At 44.8% G+C, this 26,626-nt stretch overlaps 2 protein-coding genes across 2 annotated transcripts in view; both read left to right on the plus strand.

The window, feature by feature from the left end:
• Window positions 1-18,278, plus strand: part of TRPM8 (transient receptor potential cation channel subfamily M member 8) — a 58,417-nt gene extending 40,139 nt beyond the window's left edge. The window contains 5 exon segments of the mRNA XM_015561884.1: window positions 2,771-2,961; window positions 9,229-9,328; window positions 10,381-10,414; window positions 13,292-13,383; window positions 15,879-18,278. Of these exon segments, the coding sequence (XP_015417370.1) occupies window positions 2,771-2,961; window positions 9,229-9,328; window positions 10,381-10,414; window positions 13,292-13,342 (376 nt within the window). The 3' untranslated portion in view covers window positions 13,343-13,383; window positions 15,879-18,278.
• A 7,487-nt stretch (window positions 18,279-25,765) lies between these two features.
• The window catches only part of SPP2 (secreted phosphoprotein 2), a 12,173-nt gene continuing 11,312 nt past the window's right edge, over window positions 25,766-26,626 (plus strand). Inside the window, exons 1-2 of the mRNA XM_006760458.2 lie at window positions 25,766-25,973; window positions 26,070-26,194. Of these exons, the coding sequence (XP_006760521.1) occupies window positions 25,883-25,973; window positions 26,070-26,194 (216 nt within the window). The 5' untranslated portion in view covers window positions 25,766-25,882. The remainder of the gene's footprint in view (window positions 25,974-26,069; window positions 26,195-26,626) is intronic.

Raw genomic sequence — 26,626 nt, forward strand, 5'->3', positions numbered from 1 at the left:
CCTGTGGCCGGGGCATCAGGCCTGGCCAAGGGGCCGATCCTGCAATTGGAGGGTAATGGGGGTCAACGCCTAAGGGCTCCCAGTATGTGAGACGGGTCAGGCTGGGCTGAGGGTCACCCCCCCCCAACACCCAGTGCACGTAATATAATATAATATAATATAATATAATATAATATAATATAATATAATATAATATAAATGCAGCATAAAAAGACTATTACACAGCACTGTGGTGCACGGAGGACAGAGTGATTGACTGTGACTGACATTGGGGGTGGGGCTAGGAGCAGCAGCAGCAGCAGAGGTGACATTTGCCCAGCGGACCCCAGGAGCCCAGAGCCTGGCCTGGGAGGGAGAAATGGGGAGACTAAGGTTGCCTGTGGAGAATGGATAACCTCAGTGGCGGGCAGGGAGGCAGGTACTAGGTTATAGAGTGTCTTTTATGCCAGGTTACAGGGTTGGGACATTTTCCTGTAGATGAAGAGAGATTTGATGGGTCTTGACCCAGGCCTATGGCAACGCCTTAGCTGTGTTATCTGGTAGCAATCTACCAATCGAGTTAGCACTTCAACTGTCAGTGCAACAAAATCTCTGGTTGTCTCTTACTGCTGATTTTGAACCTGAGACGTGGGGAGCATTGTAACACATGCCCCTGGCGTGTTGTGAGGGTGCAAGAAGCTAGGGTCACCAGGGTCTTGGGCAGTGCTGGTGGGAGACTGCTGGCGTATGGGCAAGGAATCACGAACAGAAATCGTATGCAATCTGAGAAAAGCCTCAGGAGGGTTTACCTGATGGAAGTCCATCCGGCAAGTTTCTTGTATTTCAATTTCTTCTAAAATTCGACCATTGTTTTAGCATCTACTTTTTTCTTTGTAATTTTTTTTGCAGACGTTTCATTCTGGTCTGTTGATCAAGCTTTCTATTTTGGTTTTTACTACCAAATGGCTTTAATTACTGCTTTAAAAATCATTTTAGCATCTGTTGTACAAGTCCCCTCATTATTCTTATTCAAACTTTCCTGGCTTTTCTTGTATATTTAATCATATGGAGGCGCCTAAGTCTCATCTTCTGAAATCCTTTTTTCCTTCGAAAAAAAAAATCTTGTGAATTTTATTGTCATGATGTTAACTTTGTAGAATCATTTAGGAGAAGGAAGCTGGCATTTTAAAAAAATGCGGTGTCTCCATTTATTCACTTATGTGCAGTTTCTCCATGAAGTTTTATTCACATGGATCTGGCAGATTTTTGTTACATTTTTTTCTAGCCATTTGTTGTGAGCAAGATATGTTTTCCTAATACACATATATTTTAATTACTACTTTTTGAAGACTACTTAAGTTGTGCTTATTTATTTTGGAACAAGTCTCCTTACTGAATCCTTTTTATTCTCTTTTCTTTTTACCCTGCCATGGACGTTTCCTCCTCTTTCTTATTTATTAAGCTTTTTTCCTAATCAGAAGTGGGTGCTGAATGTTGCCAGAAGACTCTGGCAACGATTGAAATAATATTTTTCCTTTTGATCTGTGACGGGTTATGAAAATGATGAATCATATGCATGTTCTCAGTATTTAGTCACCCTCTGTTCCTTGGTCACTCAGCGTGCTGCTGGGTTTCATTTAGGCACAGGCTATCCGAATCCCAAACATTTGTTATCTCTCGGTAACATTTTCAGTGTCAGCTTCTGAAAGCTTGTCTCTCTGTGGGCCCCTTCGTCCTCCTCCTCTCCTGCTCGAGGAGGGTGCTCATGTGGTCGTAGGAGATGGAGCGTGGTTACCACCAAAAACCTCCTGCCAGCCCAGCCTGGGAGCTGAGGCCACGATGTCATTGGAGATGGAGAGTCAGAGGGAGTGCAGCAGGATTTCTCTCAGGGAAGGGACTTAGACGGGCACTGGTTGGCAGGGAGACGGGTGGGTGACAGCCTGGATGGGAGAGAGGACCCGAGCTGCTCCGAACGAGGGCCTTGTTGTGGGGATGTGTGTGTGTGTGTGTGTGTGTGTGTGTGTGTGAGTGTGTGTGTGTGTGGTGTGATTATATAGTGAGATTACATTGTAAGTACAAGTTTGAGCCTAATTGTTATATAAGTGTTTTCCTAAAGTATAAAAATTAGTCACAAGCATAATTTTTAATGGTGCCTAATGTAATCATGTTGATTAACCATAGCGTGTGAGGCATATTTTTAGCGTCGAGCATTTCGGTTGTTTCATTCTGTTGGGGCGGGAGCGGGGACAGCCATTACTATGGTGCTGTGGCAACAGCCATGTGTGTGTATCCACTCACATACTGTCTGTCCTCAGTACCTCCTTAGTCTTGGGTGAAATTTCCCTAAGTAAAGTGACTGGGTCAGAGGGGTGAACATTTTTAAGGCCCTTCATGAATGTGAGGGCACATTATTTCTGAAAGACTCGACACCTTGGGTCTCTTTGTATCTAACATCATAATAGACTGATGAGAAAAAAGAGACTCCTCGAAAGGCCTTGAAATAAAAGTAATTTCAGAGTTTATTCAACTTTTGTGTGTGTGTGATTGAAAAGAAAAAAAACAAAACCAGAACCAAAAGCCAGACACCATTCTGGCCCATCTTGAATTGGAGAGTGCCTGGTGCTGAGCTGTTCTGGCCCCAATGCCAGCGTGGACTTTCTGTCCTGTCCGGACTTGAACGATCAGGGTCATGGACAACAGTCAATAACGCCGTGTTCGGCAGTGAATGCCAGTGTTTGACAGTGAATGACAGGCACGCGGAAGCTGAGCTTGACCTTGTCTCCCCCACCAGCTACACCGTGGGCACCGTTCAGGAGAACAACGACCAGGTCTGGAAGTTCCAGCGGTATTTCCTGGTGCAGGAGTACTGCAACCGCCTCAACATCCCCTTCCCCTTCGTCGTCTTTGCCTACTTCTACATGGTGGTGAAGAAGTGCTTCAAGTGCTGCTGTAAGGAGAAGCCCATGGAGCCTTTGTCCTGCTGTGAGTGCCACACCATGTGTGCTGGGATGAAAGGCAGCGGTTAATTTCAGGGGGGTGGGCCTGGTCTCTAGCTGAGCTATAAGGGCTTATTCAGCCGCCTCCCTGCTCACGTGTGTCTGTCCGTAAAGCTTGGGCATTGGGCCAGCCTAGTAATTAATTGAGACCCTGTTGTCCATCTGCCAGGGCAGTCCTATTTGGGGAAATAACTTTGGGATGGACATGATAATCATTTAAATAGTATGTTGAACAAGTGTGATTTACGGGACGTTGCTGCCCTTGGCTGCTGTGAAATTTATTCTCTGGGAAGCATTAGCCTTGACCCCGCAGGGCTCATGACTTTTCTGGCTGCTCTTAAGGAATTAGAAAGCTCCCAATGACTTTACTTGGTAAAATAGTTTCAACTTAGAAATTAGAACGTACAGTCCACTCTAGTAACCAGCCCATTAGTCGCCATTCAGAGGAGAGACTCCCCCTGTATGCTCACCTCCTTTCAGCTGGTGGAGTTGTCAGGAAGGGGCCCATTGGCTTGTCCCTGTCTTTCTGGCTTCCCCTCTCCCCCGCCAGCTGCCATTGCTGACCTTCAGCATGGGGTGGGGGTTGGGAGGAGGAGGGCGGTTCGCTGGTTGGGGAAGGAGCAGGAGGTCCTGTCTAGAAACAGTGGTCTTGGTCACGGCTGGTTCCATGCTCTCTGGTCCCGCACACGTTTGAAACTGACCCTTTACCATGGGAGCACTTGGTGGGTCCCTCAGCAGTGGCCTGGCTGCCCTCTCACCACAGTTCCGGATGTGGCAGTGCTTTCCTAGGGCCTGCCCCCCAGGCCTCTGGTGTCCAGGGTCCACTGGGCATGCTCTCCCTATGGGGCCCCACTTCCTTCTGGAAGGCAGGAGTCATCATGTCTACAGGTGAGTCTGTTCTCTCTCTCATGTGCTCACCCACTCCTTGGCCCCGACAAAATCTGGGTGGCAGGCGGGTCTCTCCCAGGTGCCTCTCCTTCCCCGGCTCTGGGAGCCAGGACCTCTCACTGTCGGATTCCTGGTCACACCTGTCACCGTGCAGGTAGCAGGCACCCAGCTCTGCCACATCAGGCTAGTCTCCATGCTGAGTGGCGTTTCCTTTGCCACTCTCCTCCAATGGACGCATCCCAGAAGTAATTTGAATATTTGCTGTGTTTTCCTTCCTTAAAGAGAACCTTTCCCGAGCCCGTCCCCTCTGAGCAGGATCTGTGACAGGTGTGGATGTTAGTGAGATGCACAAACTTGGTTCCAGAAATGACCTTTTAGCCATTTGGGAAAGAAATGGGTGCCTCAGTGTTCATGAATGTTTCAGTTAATCTCATCACAGATTCTAGACAGCCACCAAGGACCAATGAAAAAGTTCTCATGCAATATCTAAACAGGTACTCAGTAAGATAGAGGCTATCCTTGCCCTCCAGTGGGGGTCAGGATTACAGGGAACAGAACAAAAATGAAAAGGCTTTCACTGAGAAATGTGGGGAGCACTAATTTTCCCGAACGTGCAGGGCTCCATGAGAGTTACACTATGGACACTTAAATCCCAGACTGGGGTGAGTCAGGTAAGACTTCTTGGAAGGTGATATTTAAGTTGAGACCCAGAGAATGAGCTGGAATTACCCAGGCAAAGAGGCAGAGGCTGGGAGGGAGCCTCTGTTCGAGGCGTGGTCAGGAAGAGGAGGAAGTTAGGTCAGATGAGACCAGAGAGGGACCCCTAGAGCTGAGGGCTACAGAAGGACTAATGCAAGACCCCGGGCCATGTTCCACAGCCAGGTTCTAGCTCCACACAGTCCCCATCCCACCATATCACAGTGTCATCCTAAATCCCAGGAGAAATGTAGACAGAAGATATATGGTACTGCAAGAAATGGTGACATAAATCACAAAACACGCATCACAATACCTCTCTGCCGACTGCATTTGTTTCCCTCAAGGTGGAAGTGGACAGAGAATCCCAGATCACCATGTGAAGTGATGCCCCTCAGACGCTGATGTTCATTCTCATGACTCGGGGAAGAGCAGTCAATTTGGAGTTTGGGGACCAGGGGAGGGTCTTGAAATGTGTCCCCTCCAACTGAAGCACTAATGGTAAAAAAAAAAAGTCTCTGTAAAAGCAATCGAGGAAGGGAGTGATCTAAGGTAGAATCCGACACAAATAATTAGCGGGATAGGTTGTTCTTGTCTCATACTGGTTTTGCCAGGATGAGATAGAGACTTTCTGCGTTGGTCGGGCCTTGTGCCCACTGTCCTGGGTGCTGTGTGGCCTGTGGCTGCTGGGGGCGCGTTTGCGTTTCCCTTGGGTCTTTTCTCTGTTGTACCCAATGAAAGGACCCTCAGTGCCACCAGCCATTCATGTTTCCTATCGAGGGGATCATTCCTGTCACTTCAGTGGAACCCAAATATTTAGAAGATTCAGAAAGTAAAAATAGGAACTTTACCAACCTACCCATGATCAACGGGGGCAATTAAGAAAAATTTAACTTGCCAAGAACCATCAATTTTTTTTTCTTTTTTGCGTGGAGTTCCCTAATGACATGGAAATGGAAGCAAGCATGAACGGGACCCTCACTATTGGTCATAATATACTTCTGTGCTATCCCTGAAACTGTGCCCCCTAACTCCTGGCTTTCGGGATATAAATGTGCCAGTGACTCCCAACTCGTGTCACAGGTTAAAGAACCTCTTAGTCATCTCTTCTAATAGCATTTTCAAGACATTAAATGTCACTTTTGGGTCATCATTAGCTATCACACCAGTGTAATTGCCTTTCTTGATGAAGAACAGTGTTTTGACAATTCGGATAAGCTGCTGATTTTTCTCCCTATCATTTTGCCTTGGGAGACAGAGTGAGTCATTTTGGACTCAAAGAATGGAAAGTCTTCCTATCGGAGATGGAAGCTGGGCTCTGGAATTTTACTGTACCAGGCCTGAGGTCAGAGGCACTTGGTGACTTGACTCAGAGCTATCTCTGGCTGCCTGACTCCGAGTCACGGATGAGTGTCTCCAGGGCCCCGGGGAAGGCTGTGGGGATAGCCTATGCCTTCAGATTGGGAGGCAAATGAATTGCCAACTAGAGACTCTGGCCACAAGTTCTATATAATTTTCCTGAATGGTTCCAGAGAAAAAACAAGCAGCGGTTGAAAAGTGCAGGAAGGAAGAGCTGGACTCCGTGTCAATCAAATTGTCTAACAACGTCTAACAATTAGTGCTATCTGGAAAAAAACTGAATAGCTGAGTGAGCTAGTGAACTCCTTGTCACTAGTGGTGTTCTGCTTGGGGAGGGGCTACAAAGGGTGAAGGTCCGCTCTCCTAAGATGCACTGTGCTCACTCCAGGTTCAGTAGAACTGGGAAACTGAGAAGCCAGCAAATGGATAGGAGCTTCAGCTTGAGGAAGCAAACAGGTTAGAAATGACCCGGTTAGCCTGCACCTGTCTCCCCCTGTGGGCCCTGGGAAAGTGATGATTTTGCAAGTGTGAGCCATAGACACTCTTGCTCTTCAAATAGCTCTTACTCTCAGGAAGGAATAAAGACAGGGGGATGGGAGACCTCCAAAGGATGGGATCCTTTCTGCAAATGGTGCAGTGATGACTGGAGGGAGGGAGCCCGATCCTGTACTCACTGCAGGCTCATTTGTTCCTCCTTAGAAATCTCTAATTCCAGAAACGGCAGTGCTCTGTGGGTGCCACAGCTTCTCATGGTAATTTGTTTCCTAAATTTACTTTGCATTTGCCTCCAATGTTGGGAAAGTAATGGAATTTAAGCTTGAAATTGCTCTTCTTTGGAGAAAAATGCAAGGTTTTTCAAGTAACTTTCAGAAAAGGTGGGATCCAAATTTAAATTTTTGGTGACATATTTAAGTAATAAAAAAAATTATGCTACCCAGTAATTGTATTTTTATGAAAGTCATTGTTTTTCACGATTAAAAATAATCAATATTCATTAATAGGACATTAGAAAAATATAGAAAAGCACAAATAAGAAAGAGCAAGGGCACATGTAACCCACCACCCAGAGTTAAATATTGTTAACATACTGGTATTTATTCTATTATTCTGTCTGGGAGTATGATAATTTGATCTGTGCACATACATTCATACTTTAATTTGTTCATTTAACTAATAATACATCATGACCATTTTTCAAACTCAAAAATAAAAATCTGCATGACAACTTTTAACTGGAATATTCCAATGTACCAGTGTACCATAATTAATTTTACCAGTCTCTTCTTAAACATGTAGATTTTTCGTCTTCTTTGTTATCATATACTATTATGATAAACAGTTCTCTGCATCAATTTTTTTTTTAGCATATCAGTGGTTTTTTTCTTTGGAATTATTTCTAAAAGAGAAATTTCTAGACGTTTAAGTCTTCAGTTATTGTCTGGGCCCCCACTCATCTCCACCCCCTGAGGACGTAACCATGTACAGATTTCCCAGCCTCTGGGAAGCCTGTTTATCTCCCTCTTTGCCAGCACAGGATATGGTCATTATTGAAGACGCGGCTACTTCTCTGAGTTGGTTGGTGAAAATGCTACGTCATAATTTCCACCAGCATTTCCTGGTAAAGTTGGGCCATTTTTTCTTGGTCCTTTGTCATTCCCGCTCTGGCCACCTGCATCTAGGACTGCCTTGTCCTTTCTGTGCTGATTTAAAAAAAAATTTTTTTTATTGGTTTCAGAGAGGAAGGGAGAGGAGGAGAGAGATAGAAACATCAATGATGAGAAAGATTCATTGATTGGCTGCCTCCTGCACACCCCTATTGGGGATCGAATCTGCAACCCAGGTATGTGCCCTGACTGGGAATCGAACCCAGGACCTCTTGGTTCACAGGACAACGCTCAATCCACTGAGCTACCACAGCCAGGCTGTGCTGATTTTTAAAGCCCTCCTCTTAGGCTCCTCCATACATTTTAGTTAGAGGAAAAGACATTGGAAATGATGCTGTTAGGAAAAATACAATCGAAAGAGATTAAGTTAGGAGTTATTTTCTAAAGTGAATAACCACCATTTAAAAATAAATCTTGGGGGGGAAAATGAAAAAAATGACAAAAAGAAATAAATGTGTATTTGCTGTGTAGGGTTTGCTTCAAATCTGTCGCCTGCATTTTGGCTGTCTTTGATTCCCAATGAATTATTTTTAAATTCAGGAAGATTATACAATTCTCTCTAAGCTCTCACGTGTCGAGGAACAGATTTACAGGTAAAAACTAAGTACATTTGTTCCAAGCGGACACCTGTGTGAACATGCGAGGATAGCAGTCCATGGCACTAGTACCTGAAACACAGGGGACATGCTGGACATGCTTCTCTGTTCTCTTGCTTGCTTGCCATCTGAAAGGTGAGGCACTGCAGGAAGCTGAGCCAAGACTGCAGGAACATGCCCCAGGCCCATGGAGCAGCACACCCGGGCTGCCCTCGGAGGAAAAGATGAGACCTGAGAATTTTCCTGGAGGTCTAATGCTCAGACCTCACAGCTCAATTGGGTGGCAATGTCAGACCTTATTTGCTTCTCCATCAAAATTCCTATCACTGTCTTAAGTTGAGGGCAGGCAACCTATCCGTAAATATATATATATATATATATATATATGTATTTGTGAAAGCCTAAGCAACTGTTTGACTGTTTGACCAGTAGCTATGCTGCGCACTGACCACTGGGGGCAGATGCTCAATGCACAGGCATGGACACATGGAACAGACTGGTGAATCTCAGAGGAAAGGGGGAGGTGGGAGAGGGGAAGAGATTAACCAAAGATCTTATATGTATACTGGCCTGTGGGGATCGGGCCAAAACTGGCAGTCCGACATTCCCCGAGGGGTCCTGGAATGAGAGAGGGTGCAGGCCAGGCTGAGGGATCTCACTGGTGTATGAATCCATGCATTGGGCCTCTAGTTTAACAGAATGATCCAGGTAGCATTTTTATGTCATCAAAATGGAAGAGGAGCACAATGAAATGAGAACTAAAATTCACTAGTGAAATGATTATACTAAGCCACATACCACCGAGACAGGCTTCCGGTCGCTCTCTGTTTAGAATGGAGATTGCATTCCTATTTCATGCCAGCAGAGAAATTCATCAGTATTCCATCTCTCTGCGGCTGTCACTAGTAAGTAACATTAGTCAGATCAGCCTGCCCAGGACGAATCGGATTCTCCTGGCACCAGCATCGCCAAAACACCCAAAGGTTGTTGATTCAGGAGCAAGGGGCAAATGAAACAATTTGAATGTTTTTCTTTGTCTCATTATTCAAGGTTTCAAAAATGAAGATAACGAGACTCTGGCATGGGAGGGCGTCATGAAAGAAAATTACCTTGTCAAGACCAACACGAAAGCCAACGACGCCTCAGAGGAGTATGTCCATCCTTGGTTTCTGCTCTGCAAGCCGCCCTGTGTACCCAGCTGGCAGAATGTAGGCAGCTGATCTGAGCGGCTCTGTAGAGAGAAGTTACAGCCAAGAGCAATCCAAAGATACTACCCAGGCAGTTGTGGATGACAAACAGTAAATGTGGGGTCAGCTTTGCAGGAAGGGGCAAACTACCAGCCTGCTGTTCTGATTGCCCTTCTAGGCGCTGGGGGAGGAGTATTTGGAGCCTGCAGAGCAGGGCCCTAGAACCTGGTGACAAGAATGTAGGCCCCTCTGCCATGGCTGCAGAGGTGGGTTCTGGGAAGACCCTCAGGTAATGAGCAATGGGCATCACCAGGCAGGTGCCACACAGGTATTTCTGGAATGGAGTAGAGACATTAGAAGATGGAAAAACAATTTGGTTGATATGTTGCAGACTATCCCTGAGAACCCTGGACATCCTTTATGGATCACATGCAGCAGTTATAAACGTCCCATAGAACCAGCTAAGCCACTATCCATAGATGGTCCACATGTCACGTGCTATGCAGGGCTGCTAGGAGCGTGCCTTTCTTATCATGTGAGCTACATGGTTTGTGGTCACATCACAAATACTGAGCACTCCAAACTCACCTCAAAATTCACTGTGACAAAAATGAGTAAATATAAGCAGCACATGAATCCCATGTGTGAGCCTCAGCACAACCATGGGGGAGCATGGGACATGTGCTCTTTCTCTCTGAGTGACAAAGCAGACGCCCCAAGCTTTCTCCATTCCCAAAGTCTGAGACCCTGGCTTCAGAAGGGAGGGATGGACCTTATGGGTCACCTTCCACCACTCCATCCCCATGGGTAGCGTCTATTTGGTGCACTTCTAGCTGTGGTGAGAGTGGAATTCTGCTTCATTTGGGTATTAGGGAGAACGTTAAAAAAGGTAACTACAGCTGGCATTGATTTAGTTGGAAATGAAAATGATCTGTATTTTTCTCTTTAAAAGACTGGAAAATGGAGCCTAATAGCCCTTTCTCAATCTTTCTCTCTCTCTCTCTGCCCCTTGAAGAATGAGGCATCGGTTTAGACAGCTGGATGCAAAGGTATCGTTTTGTTTATAGTTTGAGAAATATTATTTTCATCTCTGTTATCTTTGAGCTTTCAGCAAGAGGCCAGTGGTTATGGTCTGAAATTAGAGAAGGTTATTTTTTAAAAAGCAGATGTGACTCTGTTCATATTCAGCTTCCCTGGGTGCTGGAGTGGACCTGCTTCTCAGATGCATGAATACACACGTGAGCATTAGGCACAGGGAGAGCAGGCCTGGACCTGGCATGATGTCCCTTCCACCAGGGTATTGGTCAGAGCAGCCCAGGCCAGCCTGGCTTCAGGTCGGGGAGGAGCAGACTGCCGCTTGCTGAGGGGCGGTACGTGTGCGCAGGAAGAAAGGACCTTTGGAGACACGCTATTAAATAGTAATGCATCTTTTTACGGCCACTCTCGTTCTCATGTTGTATTGTTGCTAATTTTTAATTGATGGGCCGGGAAGACTCCTAAGTTATTAGAGTTGAGTACTGTACACAAACGATCATGCTAGGATTCATATCATGTTTATACCAACGGAGATCAGAAAATATTTATAGACTATTAAGAGAATGTATGAAAGGAGCAATAGGAGATCGTATTCTAAGACTATTTCCATTAGACACATGTAATATGTACTATATAGAAAACCTTATATGATATATTTGCCTTTCCATATTACGTATTTATATTTAAACATATTGTCCGCTGCTTCTGTCCCTAGACCACATAGCACATCCAGTTTACTGAGCACCTGCCATGTGCTGGCCTGGGGCTCAGGGCCATCAAAGCAGACCTGCCCCTGGATCCATGCCCAGACCCTTTGTTCAGTGGTCTGGGTGTGGGAGCATTTGCCGGCTGACTTGTGCAGCGTGGGATTGCGGGAACAATTTCCTATGCGGCATTCTCATGCATTCCAGATTGCCTGGTTTGGGGAATACAGGAGCTAGCGACTTGTCTAGGTGTTGTGTTTGTGGAGAAAACAGGCTGTTTTTGTTGTTGTGTTGTGCTGTGTTACTTGTGAGTTCACTTGGGTGGCTTTGGCAGGAGTTGACGGAAAGTAGGGGTTGGGCTGAAGCTTCAAAAGCCACTCCTCTTGCTGACCCTGCTCTGGGGCAGAGAATGGCCAGGACGAGGCAACCATGGGCGGGGCAGAACCTCGGGCCTCCTGGACACCCGCTGGGTCTGGCAAAGGTCATCCGGGGCACTGGACAAGCTAACCTGCCTCCCGGGGACCAGGGAGACCTTCGCACCAGTGAGGGTCTGGGCAGGGACACCGTCAGAGGGGACAATGGACCTGAGCAGTGGAGGTTGTGGGAGGTGGGGACTCAGGGAGTCGTATATCATGAAATCCTATTGAAGGCTGTTTACCACTGTGCCAGCCAGGAGTCTCCGGGGACCTCAGAGAAGTGCTTGTAGATTCTGTCTCCTTAGCATGCTCCTGGCTATGGAGATCACCCCCCTTTCTGGTTCTGCAAGAAGCCCACCTAGGCTATGCATTCTGTAGGTTTGGGACGGAGTGGATAGTTTCCCAGGGAAGACTCAAACTTCACAGCACACAGCATGGGCCGTTGTCACCCATGGGCTTTAATACCTCTCCCTGCTTCGTGTCCTGCTTCCCTGGCCCCCTCTCCTGTTTATTGCCCCCTCTATCTTCTATGCCTCCTCTCTGAGTCTCCATTTCATCCAGATAAAATGTAGAGATCATCACTTGTCTCTTTAGCAAGCCCTTGGAACCTTACACCCTACTTTAAACAGCTTATTAAAGCCATTCTACCATCAGTAAACACAGAGTTCTCCTCAAAGCCCCTCTGGTGAATAAAGAATCTCTCCACCTCATTGTTATACCAGAAAACAACAGCACTCACAGATGCCTGTAAGTCTGTAAGTAGGGATCTTACTTCGTTTTCCTTTTTCAGGGAGCCACTAACACAGTTTCTTTTTGTTCTTTAAAATAGAAAGTTAAATGAAGAGATTATTACTGAAAATAAGCCCAAGTTAAACACAGGTTTTCTTATATGCATGCATACAAGTCCTTCAGTTGATCTCTTACTCCCCCCAACCCTCCCCGGACACTGGGGAGTAGGGGAGGCCAGGGGAAGGTCACGGGGAGAAAAAAAAGGAGACATATGTAATACTCTTTGTGATACTTTAAGCAATAAAACAAAATTAAAAACAAAATTAAAAATAAACAAAAACAAAACAAAAAAACACACACAGGTTTTCCCTGAGTGAATGATATAGCAAAGTAAAGGCCAACTGTACACAAAAGGCATTATGTCTGTAACTTTTACCAGGTGCACAATGATGGCATGTAATTTCAAGTGAGATTCGTGCATCTTGTGAAATAACCTTATGAAATATGCATGTATCAAAGATAATTTTATTACGCCTTTACAGAAATTGTTTTACCACTTACTCTGTTTTTTTGTTTGTTTTTAGTGAGGAGGGACACTTTGCAAAAACCTGATTTATTCGTATTGCATATTTTTATTAGTATTATTCACATATCGAAGTACAACTTTATTGGTATCTTATAACTATTCGTATTTATTACATATAACATTATTTCTAAATATTATTTCTCTGTGTTGTTAAAGTCTATTATTTCTATGTAGGAATCACTAGTGATTTGCATTTGAGTTAAACTGCAAAGTGTCCAAGCGGCTCTCCCTGTGCCTAATGCTAACTGATGCGAATGGTCATCTGCTAGTGATGTGAATTCAGAAAGTAAGCGGTGGACAGGGTCTGAAACATCACCTCCCTCACTGTCCCGTTCCAGGCACGCACCACACTCACTCATACACACATCCGTTTCACAGAAAAGCTATAGAGTGGTAATTTAAAATTCGAAGTTGGAAAATCGATCTTAACACCAGTTCTTTTTCTTTTCCCCCAAGCTTAATGATCTCAAGGGTCTTCTGAAAGAGATTGCTAATAAAATCAAATAAAACTCATGGACCGTAATGGAGAAAATTCTAATAATAACAAGGTAAGTCATTTTAATGGCTCTTTTTTTTGCTCTGAAAATGAACATATATTAAGACTGAAAATTATGATCTTTTTCTCAGTTATTTTATTTTCACATATTGTCAGATTTGAAAATAATGTGTTGTGTAAAGAACATAAACAATATTGGGTTATAGGACAGAACAAGAGGAAGCCCCTGGTCACACTTCCTGCACTGACTTCGCTCTCAGGCCAGAGGTTGCCACAGCCAGCAGTGGGCTCATGTACTCTTCCTGATGTTTTAAAAGCACTGGCAACCCGGACAGCTTGGTATTCACTGAATCAAGGTCACGCTGTTCTGAGACTTGGCATTTTTTTCTTTCTTATCTCTGTATCACGGATGTCTTTACAGATTAGTGCCTGAAAATGCACCTCCTTGTCACAACCCATCATTTATGTTTGCTGCTGTGGGACATGCAGATGTCTGTGTCTTGTTTGTTTTGCTATCAGCAAACATATATTGATCACCTTTTACTACCAAGCATGTTCTAGTAAGGCACTCAAGATTTTAGCAACCGCTCATTTGCACAATAAACATGAAATTTGATTAACTGGCCAAGTTGAACCCAAGGCTTTGCTATCTGGTCTTCCCATTGGCTTTCATTATGTTTTTTCATTACCTGTCCACATTCTGAAACCAATGCTTAAAATGGTGTTGGGGACACAAAGACCTAGGAAAAAAGCAACGGGCATTCTATTTGAGTAGATTTTGTTTTTGAGAATGAATTGTAACTTCCCTCCCTCCCTCCCTCCCTTTACTCCTCCCTCCCTCTCTCTTCCTTCCTCTCTCCCTCCCTTTCTTCTTCCCCTTAATATTTACGAAGTGCCTACTGAGTGCTGAGAGAACTATGTCAGGACCTGTGCTGAGGCGCAGACACAGTTATGCCTACACATTAAGTCCACTGTAGCATTTCTATCCACTGAGTGACTGTATTAGGGTAATTGTGACCATCAGGTCTCTTTCAATATATCTGGACACTCAATACTTTCCCTAGGGTTCTGACAACTGTAGATCATGTTAACAAGCCCTCTATTAGGGGAGACTTTGTTGGAATAAGATTAATGCATATTTTATATCATCAGGAAGGCAGGTATAGCCTCCCAAGTTGCTCAAGAAAAGAAACTTTGCATGTTTAGGAAGAACATATTTCAAGTCTTTCATAGTGGTGTTAAATGAAAACAATATTTTACCTTTTAATAAATTATATTTTGAGTTTTGGGACATTTCCCATTTTGTTTAAGTTATGATCTGATATATTTTTTAAAATCAGGAAGAGATAAAACAATTATAATGATTTTTTAAAACCATAGAGGTGAATTAATCAGAAAAAAATTCAAAATGAGATGTGTGTATCCATGTCTTACAACCTTGATCTCCACATCTCTCATTCTTACTCACATGTTGACTGTGAGTAAAATGGAGAAAACAGACTGGCTTCTTATGAACTTGCCCTTGTTACTTAATGAATGACAGTGACTTGGGAGAAGGACTTCCCTTCATTTCTATGTGACCCTCCGTGAAGGAAGGAGGATGAGAAGAGCATACGAGGAAACGGGCCATTCATTCTTGACCACTGTGTCTTTTGGAACAATGAATTGGGCGTGTCCAGTTTTTTAGACTTTTTTCTTCTGGATATAAGATCCATTTTCTTTTTGGTTTGTTATCCGTCTGGCACATCCTTAAGGCGTTCACTGAAAATGCAGCTTTCTAGGCAACCAGCTACATGCTGTAAGAGTGATTCTTCCTGTGCCTCTTTGGTACCTCTCTCTCCTGAGGGTGACGGTAACTGTCCTTAGGCAGGGACAGGGAAGAGAACGCCAACCCAGGTGGGAGTGATCTGACAGTGGAGGTAGGACAAGAGGGGACACTTGGGGGCAGGTCTTTACCCATTGGCCCATCTGGGCTCTTCCTCCCTGAACTAGCCTTTGATCCAGTGACTCGGGATGAAATAGCAGCTGGTTGTATATATATATTTCTTTCTCCTGCCCTGAGGTTGAACGGAAGTAAGACCCAGGGTGAGAGGAAAGCCATTTGTTTTCTCATAGCTTTGTACTTAGGACCTGAGGATCACGGGGAGGGACAGTCACTGGAAATTGATTAATCCCCACACGATAATCCACTGGTTCTTGCATTTGCTGCACTGAAATTCTAGTTCAGTGAAAGAACTTGACGTTCCTTTGGGAGTCATCATAAAACATCATTTTGATAATTACCGCAGTTCTTAACTTGATTGCCAACTCATCCTTTCATTTATGCAGAAACTGCCTAGCAAGTACAGTACTTGGGGACTTCCTGGGTCTTCACCCAGACAGAGGGAGCCTGGCCATTTGGCCCAGGTCATGCTGCTCCCATAGGCACACTGGCAAAAATTGTACCCACGTCAGCATAATACCCATATATTTGGAAGCAAATTGTATCCTGAGAATGTAAGTGGAGAATCCATTCTCCACACAGTGTTCTCCCTTTGTTTTCCACAGACCTCTGAGTGGAAAAGACACAAGGAGGCTGACAAACCTCTTTGTTACTGAATGAGAACTGCTCAGCTGGGGGTCTTGAGCACCCGTGTGCTTGAACCTGAAGATGAGACGTGTGACGGACTTCACCGGAGAAGGTGGAGATGAAGGAAGACCACCCTTATAGTGCTCCCCTGAAGGCTGCCCGTTACCTCGGGGCCTCGGTGACCAGCACTTGCTGTTGATGGTTTCAAAGTCTGCTCCCTCCTTCTGCCTATACTCCCACTTTGGCCATGCCTGTCCTAGGAGAAAACGCCTCCTCAGAATACGAGCCTGGCCGTGCTTTCCCTCTGTGTGGCTACTTCATTGATCTCCAATCAATTCTCTGTTATTTTCTTTTTTGTATCATGTGACTAATTCGTTGGCATATTGTGAAAAGTCTCCCAAATCAGGTCACGTTTTAAAACATGCTGTTGAGGAAGAGCCCACTCTTCCCAGGAGAAACTATTTCCTCGCCTCATTCAGCTTTTTATCTCAAAGGAGGCGGCAAAGCTGCACCCTTTCCTCTCACTCACCTGAAGCTCCAGCCAAAGGAAGCACCCCGTTCCTGACAATGTGCAAATCACCCCAACATGGAGCTTTGAGAGGCACCTCTGCTTTTCACTGGGTGCTCCTCTCTCTCCTCTTATTTATTATTTTCCCATTAAAAATAATTTGTGGGTATTATAGAAAATTTAGACTACATGAAAAAGTAGGAAAAATATAAATAATCCCACTACGTAAAGGTAATCACTGCTACCATTTCAGGAGGCTTCTCCAAGTCTGTTCCTATGCATGTTTTATCTCTCTTTTAAAATTTTACACAATGTCATTATGCCATATATACAATTTCATAGAAGCTTTTATCAAAGATGTTTTCTTGTAGCTGTGGCCTTCTTAAACACTACATTAATAACTGCATAATATTCAGCCTCTATTGAGTTCCACAGTGTTGGTCACCGAAGGCTGGCTCCAGTCGGTCAGTGGGATGAGCATCTCTGTGCGTGAATCTTTCTGCCACTGTGGAAATTTCCCACGGCTAGATTCCCACGAATACGTATTGATGATCAAACCACTTACAAGGCTTTTTCATAAATGCACAGCCAATAGGGACTATTAACTTGATTATAAGATAGGAGATATATGAACCTGGAGCTCTTAACATGAAATATTATATTTAATCTTTAGTTTAGGAAGAAGCCAACGTGCTTATTTAAATATTACGCATGGTGAAGGCATTCATAGAGAATTGGCGAGAATATCTTATTGAACAGGCCTGGTCCCAGCTTTCTCTGGAACAAGTGGCATCTTCACCCCAAAGAGATGGGCTGCAGTACATAAGGCATTCCAAATGCCCATAGTTAGTTTCCTCAGCTTTGAATAGACTATAAACTCAGTGGCCAAAGAAGCAAATCTTAGAAGGAAACTATTAAAAGATAATCTAATTAGAAAAACTACAAAAGCATGAACCAAATGAAAAAAAACAAAAACTGTTTTCCTTTTGTCTGGGCAGCATACTTAAAATGACTCCTCACACCATTCATGCTGCTTTCAGGAAGGAGCACAGATAACAGCAGTCTTTGTACTTCAATCCCATTAATGGCCTAAAAGGGAATCTTTGTCAATAGGGTCGATCAATTCATGGTTTTGGACACTGAAAATAGATGGGATCAAATTTACATGACAAACATTGTCAGTGAATGGCATTTGGGAGATGTCTCTGTGAGAGAATGCCACTTTCATTTCACCATGGCAACTAGAACCTCTGCCTTTTCTGAAGCCACAGAGAGGAGGCTTATGTCATCTCCACATTAACCGGAACAATAAAGCACACAGCACTGCATATGCTCATGTAGAGAGAACCCACAGTCCCAGGCCCATACCCTCAATTCAAGTAGGAACTTTGAATAAAATCAGTACATTAAATTGAAAACCTCCCATAAGACAAAACTTAGCACAACTCTTGGCTGAACCCCTTAAATGAAGCATTTGTCCATATTTTCAGATTTCCACTGGCTGTGTTTTTGTTAGTTTAACACATGCCTATGTGTGTATCCCCATCAGCAGCTAAAGAAGGTCTCTGTTGACACTGATATCAGAGCTTGCTCAATGCTCAGAATTCACTCATGTTGGAGAGAGAGGGGTGTTTGTTGCAGCTCGCCTTGGCCAGTAGGTGTTTTTTGCAGGGCTACTCTGTGTTTTTTTGCATAAGAAGTCATTCTTTTAGGTGTCGCTCATGAAAATAGCACAGGTGTTGAAGCACCTCTAATCCGAGGTTCTGTTTGTGTGTGGTCCTAAGAGCGCCCTGTGTACCTGTCCACGGCCACTGGTAGTCCAACTTGGTTTCAATGCGTGGAGTAATGAATTAAATAATGGAGGAATTGGCATGTGTTGTTCTTGTCATTCTTTAAAAGTGATAAAAAGAATTCTTTAGTTTGGTCAGATTTCTGTAGAGACTTGGTTCTGGTGAATGGAGCTGACTTCTCTAAGCAGAGGGCTGAGTGAATGCAAGCAGAGAAGGTCCCATGGCTCTGTTTCCTGCCAGCATGACCAGGTTTGCCCATGGCCCACCTTTTGTCACCCCAGTTAGGGCCCCACCTGTAGCCCAAGCTCTCCAGCTTCACTGACCCAGAACCACCCTCCTGCCCCGACCCCTCAGGCGTGCCTGGCTATTGAGGTAACAGGGGTCTCCTACAGGCACACAACAGGTGATGGCCATTGTTCCCAACACCAGGTGGTGATGAAGCGGGGCCCATCAGCACTGAAGCAGGGTCCCCCTGCTCCTAGGCCACATTTACTCCAGGGAGGGTTGGGGACCTGTGTGTGTGTCATTCCCCCCTCCACCCTGCTTCTTCTCTGTCCTCATGGGACTGAACTTTGTGGTTGTCATGGATACACTCCCTGCCCACAGCCTCTGTCTCAAAAACAAAAAGCTCAGACAGAAGTGGGGCTCTCAACCGAGTTGGATATAGGAGGTGAGCATCCATGCCCTCTGACCCCAGTCCAGGCACGAGTAGATGGGCCCTTATTCTCTGAAGATGGAAATTGTTGGGATAAACAGCCTTAGGTGGTGTCTCCGGGCACTGCTCAGACCTGAGCAGACATTTCTGAAGCACAGTTGGTTTAGGATCAAGCGAGGGCTATGGGGGCTGCACGAACACATTCATAGCATCATTTTAAAATAAATGTCCCCCTACCAAGCTCTTCTTTGACAAGGATGAATTTCCTCGTCTAGTAGGTGCAGTGCTGGGATTCAGAACTGTGGGACCCTCAGTGGGTTTTCTAACAGGCTGCAGGGCCAGGACTCAGAATCGTGGAGCACAGTGGCTGACTGAGAATCCCAGCTTTGCTGTTTGCTGGTTTTTGTCTTGCTGAATTTTGAGGTGGGGGAATGGTGTTTGCAATGATTTTGTGTGGATGAAAGGGAAATTCCAGTGCTCATTTGCCTTCTTGCTTTCAAATAAGTACGAAGGAGCTAAGGATGCTGCTCCAAGCCCTGACTCCCCAGGCCTGTGGTCACTCTGGCCCCCAGGAGGCTAGAAGCCAGGAGTCTCTGTCCCTGCCTCCTCCATCCTCTTTTCCCCAAATGTCTCCCCTTTTCACTCCAGCGCTGGCAAATGGCTCTGATGTCTGGTCAGTTTTTCTCGGCGATGAGTGAGGAATAAAAGAGAAACTGGCCTCTGGGTTGATGGAGAGAGCTCTCACCTCCAATTTTGCCGCTCGTGTCCTCCGGACAAACCTCCTGATTGAAGTAATACCGCTGCAAAGAGAGCCCCCATAGCCCCCGGCTCCCTCTGCTCTGTGGGAATCTGCCACACTTGGGGATTATTCCAGAAACAGGCTTCCTTTCAAGCCTCGCTGTCAGCTTTGTTCAGGCGGATCGGGTAATTTATGGAGCTGAGCCCCTTGCCTTCAGTGACCCAGAACTGAAGACACTGGGGAGTTCCCAGCTCTGGGCCAAGGGGAAGTGGGGACAGGGGGCAGGGCTTCTGCACCCCCTTGGGTTTCCCTGACAGCCCACCTCCCCAGGGAGGCCCAGGCATAGCACATCAACCTCCTCTGCTCCCTGATGGAACCCCCCCCCCCCCCATCAGCCCCACAGCCCACTGTCCTTGGAGTGTCAGGAAGCAGGAGAATCTCATCCCACAGGAGAGTTGTGTCCAGGCCGGGAGGAGGATTTTCCTTCCACTCCAGGGAGCTCTCTGCTTTCCTGCCCCAGAATCCCAGACAGGTCCCTTCTTTATAAGGTTTCTGCTCGGATCCTCCTGTCACTGACAGTTTCTCCCCCTAGTAAACAGAGAGGAGGCGTTCCTGTTCCGACCAGGAGTGCATTTGGCTGGGATGAAGCACTTTGCGCTCTGAGAAGGAAGGAGCATTCTCTCTGACCGAACACCCGCCTCTGCATCCACGGCACCCGGATTAATTCTCAGGCCTCATGTTCTCAGTGGACACCCGCAGGTGAGAAGCGTCCCTACATCGCCCTCGTTAGAGAAAGGACAAGTGGAACGAACCCACTGCCCAGGCTGTGCCCTCTGAGTTGCTCGGATTTTGCCATCCCTGAATAAGGAAGGTCGAACTCACCTGTGCGCAGAACACCCCCAGGACTCTTCCTGGCCATTTGGGTCACAGTGCATTTCTGTGAATGTGACAGGGATTCAGGGACAGACATGAAATGATGGTGGTAGCGGTTTTCCTCCCCCTGCCGGTTGCCCAGGGAAAGATTCTGGCTCGGTTCACAGGCCACTACTTCTGGTGGGGATGGTCCCGGTGATGGGATTATGAGGGAACTTATTTTTTGCCAAATAGTTAAAAGCAGCAATGTTGTATGTCACCTTTGGACATTATCCTTAAAGAGAAGAGGCTCCTCCTCCTTTGTTCTTTCCTTCAGCAAGCTGCATAATACAAATTGTGATGGCTGGAGCTCTAGCAGCCATTTTGGGCCATAATGACAGGAATATCTTGGAGGAATCTAGGTTCCTGATAGCTGGGGAGTCATCAAATAATACCAGGATGCTTATCATTATAGTTTTTTTTTTAATGTGAGAAATAAACTTTTATTTTATTTAACCCAATATTGGATTTTTGGTCCCACGAAGATGAAGCTGATTCAAACTGATCCTTCCTTTTGCTTTGCTAATTCCCTTGTTTTGGTGGAGGACATCCTTTTATCAGTCATGGATGATCAGGAAATAGAAATCACTATATGTATTCCAGACATAAAGGGTTTCTACAGGAAAGAAATGGTCAAATCATTACTTCACAACTGTAACCAAAATTAATTCCAAGTGCATTAAATAATTAAAATGTAAAAAGGGAAATTATAACATATAGGTAAATATTTATGTGATTTTAAACTGGAGGAAGATTTTCTAGAGATGACACTAGAAGAAACAAAAAAAAATTCAGTGGATTTAAAACAAAAATAACAATTTTTATAGGACATACAACACCAAACACAAAATTAAAAAATAAATTAAAATGAATAGGAAGCCATAGTTTAAACTTGGGCTGTTGATCAAAAGTTCTTGCTTTTCACCAGGGTTTCTCAACCTTAGTACTGTTGAATTTTTGGCAGGATAATTCTTGGTTATAGGGCTCTGTCCTGTGCACTGTAGGATGTTTAGCAGCATCTTTGGTTTCTACTCACTAGATACTCAATAGTACCCTCTCTTCTAGTTGTTGACGAGCCAAAATGTCTGCAGAGGTTGACCCATGTCCTGAAGGCAAACTCACCCCTGGTTGAGAATCACTGCTCTACACCTGTGGTTCTCACTCTTGAGTCCGCATCAGAACCACTTGGAGGATTTGGCAAACCCAGATGGCTGAGTCTTCTCCGTAGGGTTTCTGATGTAGCAGGTCAGGGTGGGTTTGAGACTTTCTGGTGTTGCTGAAGTTGCGGGCCTGGGGACCACACTTTGAGCACCTCTGGTACTACTTTGCTTGCAAATACACATGTCATCCCCTAAAAAAATAAAAGTAATAAAAATAATATGAACATTTCCAGTACATGGAAAGGTTGGGACTACAGGCAATCCTACCTGGGACTACAGGTATATTTTGACATTGGAGTTCATCAGTTTAGAAACCATGTTATCACAAAAAATTGGAAGATAGCTGTAAAATTTGTGGTTTACAATCAGATAAAGACTTAGTTTACATTTGCTCCAAACTTAGTGATTTTTCTTCAATAATATTACTATAGAGATGAGCAAAATGAAAAGAAACAATCAAGAGAAATGATATCGATGATATCAAAGAATCTTATTAGTCTACTAGAGGCCCGGTGCACGGATTCCTCCACTGGTGGGGTCCCTCGGCCTAGCCTGCACCCTCTCGCAATCTGGGACCCCTTGGGGGATGTTGGAGAGCCAGTTTCGGCCCGACCCCTGCAGGCCAGGCCAAGGGACCCCACTGGTGCATGAATCTGTGCACTGGGCCACTAGTATGCATAGAAGATCTTTGGTTAATCTCTTCTCACCCTCACTCCTTCCCCCTTCCCTCAGATTCATCAGTCTGTTTCTGTTTCCATACCTGTGGTTTCCGCTCCTGCGTTGAGCGTCTGCCCTCTGGTGGTCAGTGCACATCATAGCTACTGGCCGATTGGTTGGTCGCTTAGGCATATATAAATGATATTAGGAAGGTCATTTAATTATAGTTTCTTAATTATTTTATAATATAGATGATATGGATGCCCACCCATCTTTAGTCAACCTTTTGCTAATTGCTTGTTAAGCTTCCTATTATAAGTTTTATATACATTTCCAGGGACTATGTAAGTAAAAACTATACAACCCTCTTCTCTTAGTGCTACATAATTTTAATACCTTAACTAAATAATTTTTGTTGGAACAGCAGAAAACTGCTGGAATGAATGCCGTACAGTTTCTGCAGTTAGAAACAAGAATAATGAAAGAAATCATTATGGCCTGAATTTCAATGGATGGCTTACATTTAATCTTCTAGGTTTAGCAGACGTGACGGAACTATGCAGAGGCGTTTTCAGATCATCACTTTTTAGCACTGAGAAATGAAATGACCCATCAATGCACCAGTGAGCTACAAGCAAAATCAATAGTCTTGTGCTAGCAACATTGTTTTATTGTTGTCTCCTTAATCTCCTCTAGTCTTCTGCAATTGCTTTTATTATTACTGCTCATTTAATGAGACCCTGGAGTTTGGAGCCAGGTGGTGTCGATAGTTAAATCTGGAAGACTGTAATGGAATTGAGTTCAAACCAAGTTAAGAGTAATAGAATTACACATCTTTAGTGGTCATCATCCCATAGCACACCCTTTGTGTACCTTCTATATACCAGAAATTACTGGAGGCTCCAAACAGAAAGACTTGGATTAAGGTTCAGAGAGACTAGGTGTGCTCATTAATTAATTAATTCATTAAACATCTAAGTTCCTATCTGGGTGTTGCAGAATTGTATACACAGGACAGGCATGGTGTCTGCCTCATAGAGCTTATAGTCTACTTGAAGAGAAAGATAATATCAAACAAAAAAGCAAGGTCACAACAGTGATAAGTGCTAGGGAGGAAGAAGTAGGAGCTGAAAGGCAGGAAAGATGATGTTAGGTGGGTGGTCAGAGAGGCTCTCTGAGGAGGCGCTACTTAAGCAGAGACCCAAAGGCTGGGAAGGAACAGAGTCGGGGAAAACAAGAAAAAAAACCACTATGACTTGTTGGAAGAAATAATGTGTAAAAGGCTATGGCATGGAAGTCATTCTGTGTCCCAAAGAACTTCAAGGACACCTGTATGGCTGGAACCTAGTGGGGGAAAGAGGAAGGTCTGAGATGAAGCCAGAAACTACTGGAGAGCTGCATGGGGTAAAGGACGTTTAGACACTGAGATTATCCAGGCGAGATGTTAATACACCTTTAACACACCTCTCTCATGTGCTGATGAGTGAGACTTACAGAAAGAACACCTTTGGGTTCAGAGCAGTAAATATGTGTGGTCCAGAGAATATGTGAAGTCAGAAGCATGATTTTGAACTTGTGCAGAGGGCAGGCAAAACCGGCGATATTTAATTAATAAAGTTGCTTTAAGTAGCAGCAATAATATAAAATTTGCATCATGACACTTTCAATAAGACACATCTGTCATGTTCAGTCTATCCAGAATCATCATCTCCTCCTCCTCCTGCCCGCCCCCCCCCCACCCCCGCTACTTGTTGGCAGCAATGCCTGGCCGGCCTCTGGTGAACATCACTGCGCTGTACCTTGTGCCCTACCCAGTGGTTTCCTTTTTGTTCTTTCTTCTTGGCCAGAGTCTCCACCTCTCCTGTTGGACCCTTCCGCATCCGTCAAGACCTAGTTCAAGAGACATGTGACCACCTGGGAACTGCGGTCAGGAGAAGTGAGTGAATGGCCAATGTCCCCATCATCTCCAGGCTTATAGCAATTTATGCTTCCAGTGCTGGCACTTACATTTGCGTGTTTAAGCAGGTGAGCTAGATGATTAGTTCATTTCGACATCTTCTGCAGTAATTATTGTTGCCTTAAACATAGCAGATACTAAGAATACTTATTGGAATTGAATTCTTACCCGCAGTTACCATTTATTGAGCAATTAATTTGCTAAGCACTCTTTCAAGGGTTTGTGATTTAATCTTTATGTGATGCTTGATTTTATGTGTCAACTTGGCCATGGTGCCCAGACATTTGGTCAGACTTTATTCTGAATGTTTCTCTGAAGGTATTTTTCAGATGAGATTAACATTTAGATGGATAGACTTGGAGTAAGTAGATTAGTCTCTATAATATGAGTAGGCCTCATCCAGTAAGCGGAAGGCCTTACTATACAAAGACTGACCTCCCCTGAGCAGGAAGGAATTCTGCCAGCAGATGGCCTTTGGACTTGAGCTGCAACCCTTCCCTGGGTCTCCAGCCTGCTAGCCCACTCAGCAGATTTTGGACTTGCTAGCCTCTGCCATTGTGTGAGCCAGTTCCTTATAATGTATGTGTATAACCTATAAACATAAACATTCATATATAAACATAAGCATATATGAACAAAATATATATGTTATCACACACACACACATACACACACACACACACACACACACACCCCATTGGCTCAGTTTCTCTGGAAAACCCTACCCTGACTAATCATATACCTTACATCTAACCATTTCTATCCATTTTATAGATAAGGAAGTTGAGGCTCAGAGGTGTTGGGTCCCATGACCAAGGGTCCATTCCTGACAAGTGTGGAGCCAAGAAAGTCCAGGTCTCCCTAAGCCCCAGCACAGTACAGCTTCTCTGCATGAATTCTAAGAATGAGAACATGAGGACCTGCACGTCACACAAACTATATTTGCTCTGAAGTGTCTCTTCTTTGTCATGGTTCACGAGCGACCTTGGGGTTTTGCAGTGCACAAGAACCATCACTATGCAAACACCATCCTGTCCAGGAGAAGCACAAACATGCCCATTGGCAGAGAAGGCTGGTCCTTGCTTGGCATATTTAAGTCCTGTAGATTACATTATCTTCTTTGCAGCTATAAGCCCCAGAAATGCCTTGAAATAACCACACACCTTTTATAAACAGTCAGCTGCAGGATTTTTAGGAACATGAGAGGGGACTAAACCGACAACAATCAGAAATGAAGTTTGACAGAAAATAAAATATACCCCCTCCCTCCAAAAATGGAATGAAAACAAAGAGAAATAAGCTGTGCATGTGGATGAAATTAAAATAGAGAAAAACAAACAGCACATATGAGTCCCTGAGCCTCTTGCTGTCTTTGCTGTGGGCTAAAGTCCCAGGTTGAGGTCGCAACTTCAAAGTGGCCTCAAGCTGGCACTTTTCCACAGGAAAAAGCAGCGGTAAATATTCACCCGGGATCAATTGTTTCTGGTTAAGCTCCAGACTGCCCCAGTCAGAGGGAGCAAACTGGGTCACACCCAATAAAGAAAGGGCCGCTCTCAGGAGGACGTGCTGTCCTCTGACGCATAGAGACACTTTCCGGGCTCTGAATGAAAATTATTCTTCCCAGCACAGAGAAGATGGTGCTGAAGACGTTATTGGTCATGATTGTTCTTGGAATGAGCAACTGGTCCTGTACAGGTAGGAACTTAGCTCCTCTCAGTCTGAGGGGGGTGGGAGTGGGGGTCCTGGCCCGTGCCCCTGGTCTCACAGTGTCCCGCGTGCTTGCGTGCCCAGGTTTCCCGGTGTATGACTACGACCTGGCCTCCCTCCGGCAGGCCCTGGGCGCCTCGGTGGCAGAAGTGAACGCTCGGTCCCTGAGCCCGTACCTGTTTCGGGCGTTCAGAAGCTCCATAAAAAGAGTAAGCGCACAGTGCCTCTCCCCCACGCCTCTTGCTACTGCTTTCTGCCTTTGTTCTTTGGTCAGTGCATTGGGTACACTTTTCTTATATCTTTTCAGGTTAAAATGATAACAGCTAGTCATCCCTTTCAGACATTTTTTTGGCAGAGAAAGGATTTCATTACGATTCTGCCGTAGACTCCTGGTCTCACTGGCCCCCTTGCCCGGCTCCAGACAGTCCCCGCCAAGCATCCTGCCTTTGTAGTCTGTGTCCCCACGGCTCCTCCTGAAATCCTTTATTAAGAACTTCCCATTTATTGGAAAGGAGGCCTTTTCAAGTTCAGCAGTTCTGCTTCTAATATTTATTGGAAATAAATCCTGGCTTTTGAGATAAAGAAATGCCTTTCCTTTGTCAGTTTAGTAGTACTCTGTTTCCTGTTAGCTTTGGAAGTAG

The sequence above is a fragment of the Myotis davidii genome, unplaced genomic scaffold, assembly GCF_000327345.1.
Source record: "Myotis davidii unplaced genomic scaffold, ASM32734v1 scaffold370, whole genome shotgun sequence".
In the NCBI taxonomy this organism is placed as follows: domain Eukaryota; kingdom Metazoa; phylum Chordata; class Mammalia; order Chiroptera; family Vespertilionidae; genus Myotis; species Myotis davidii.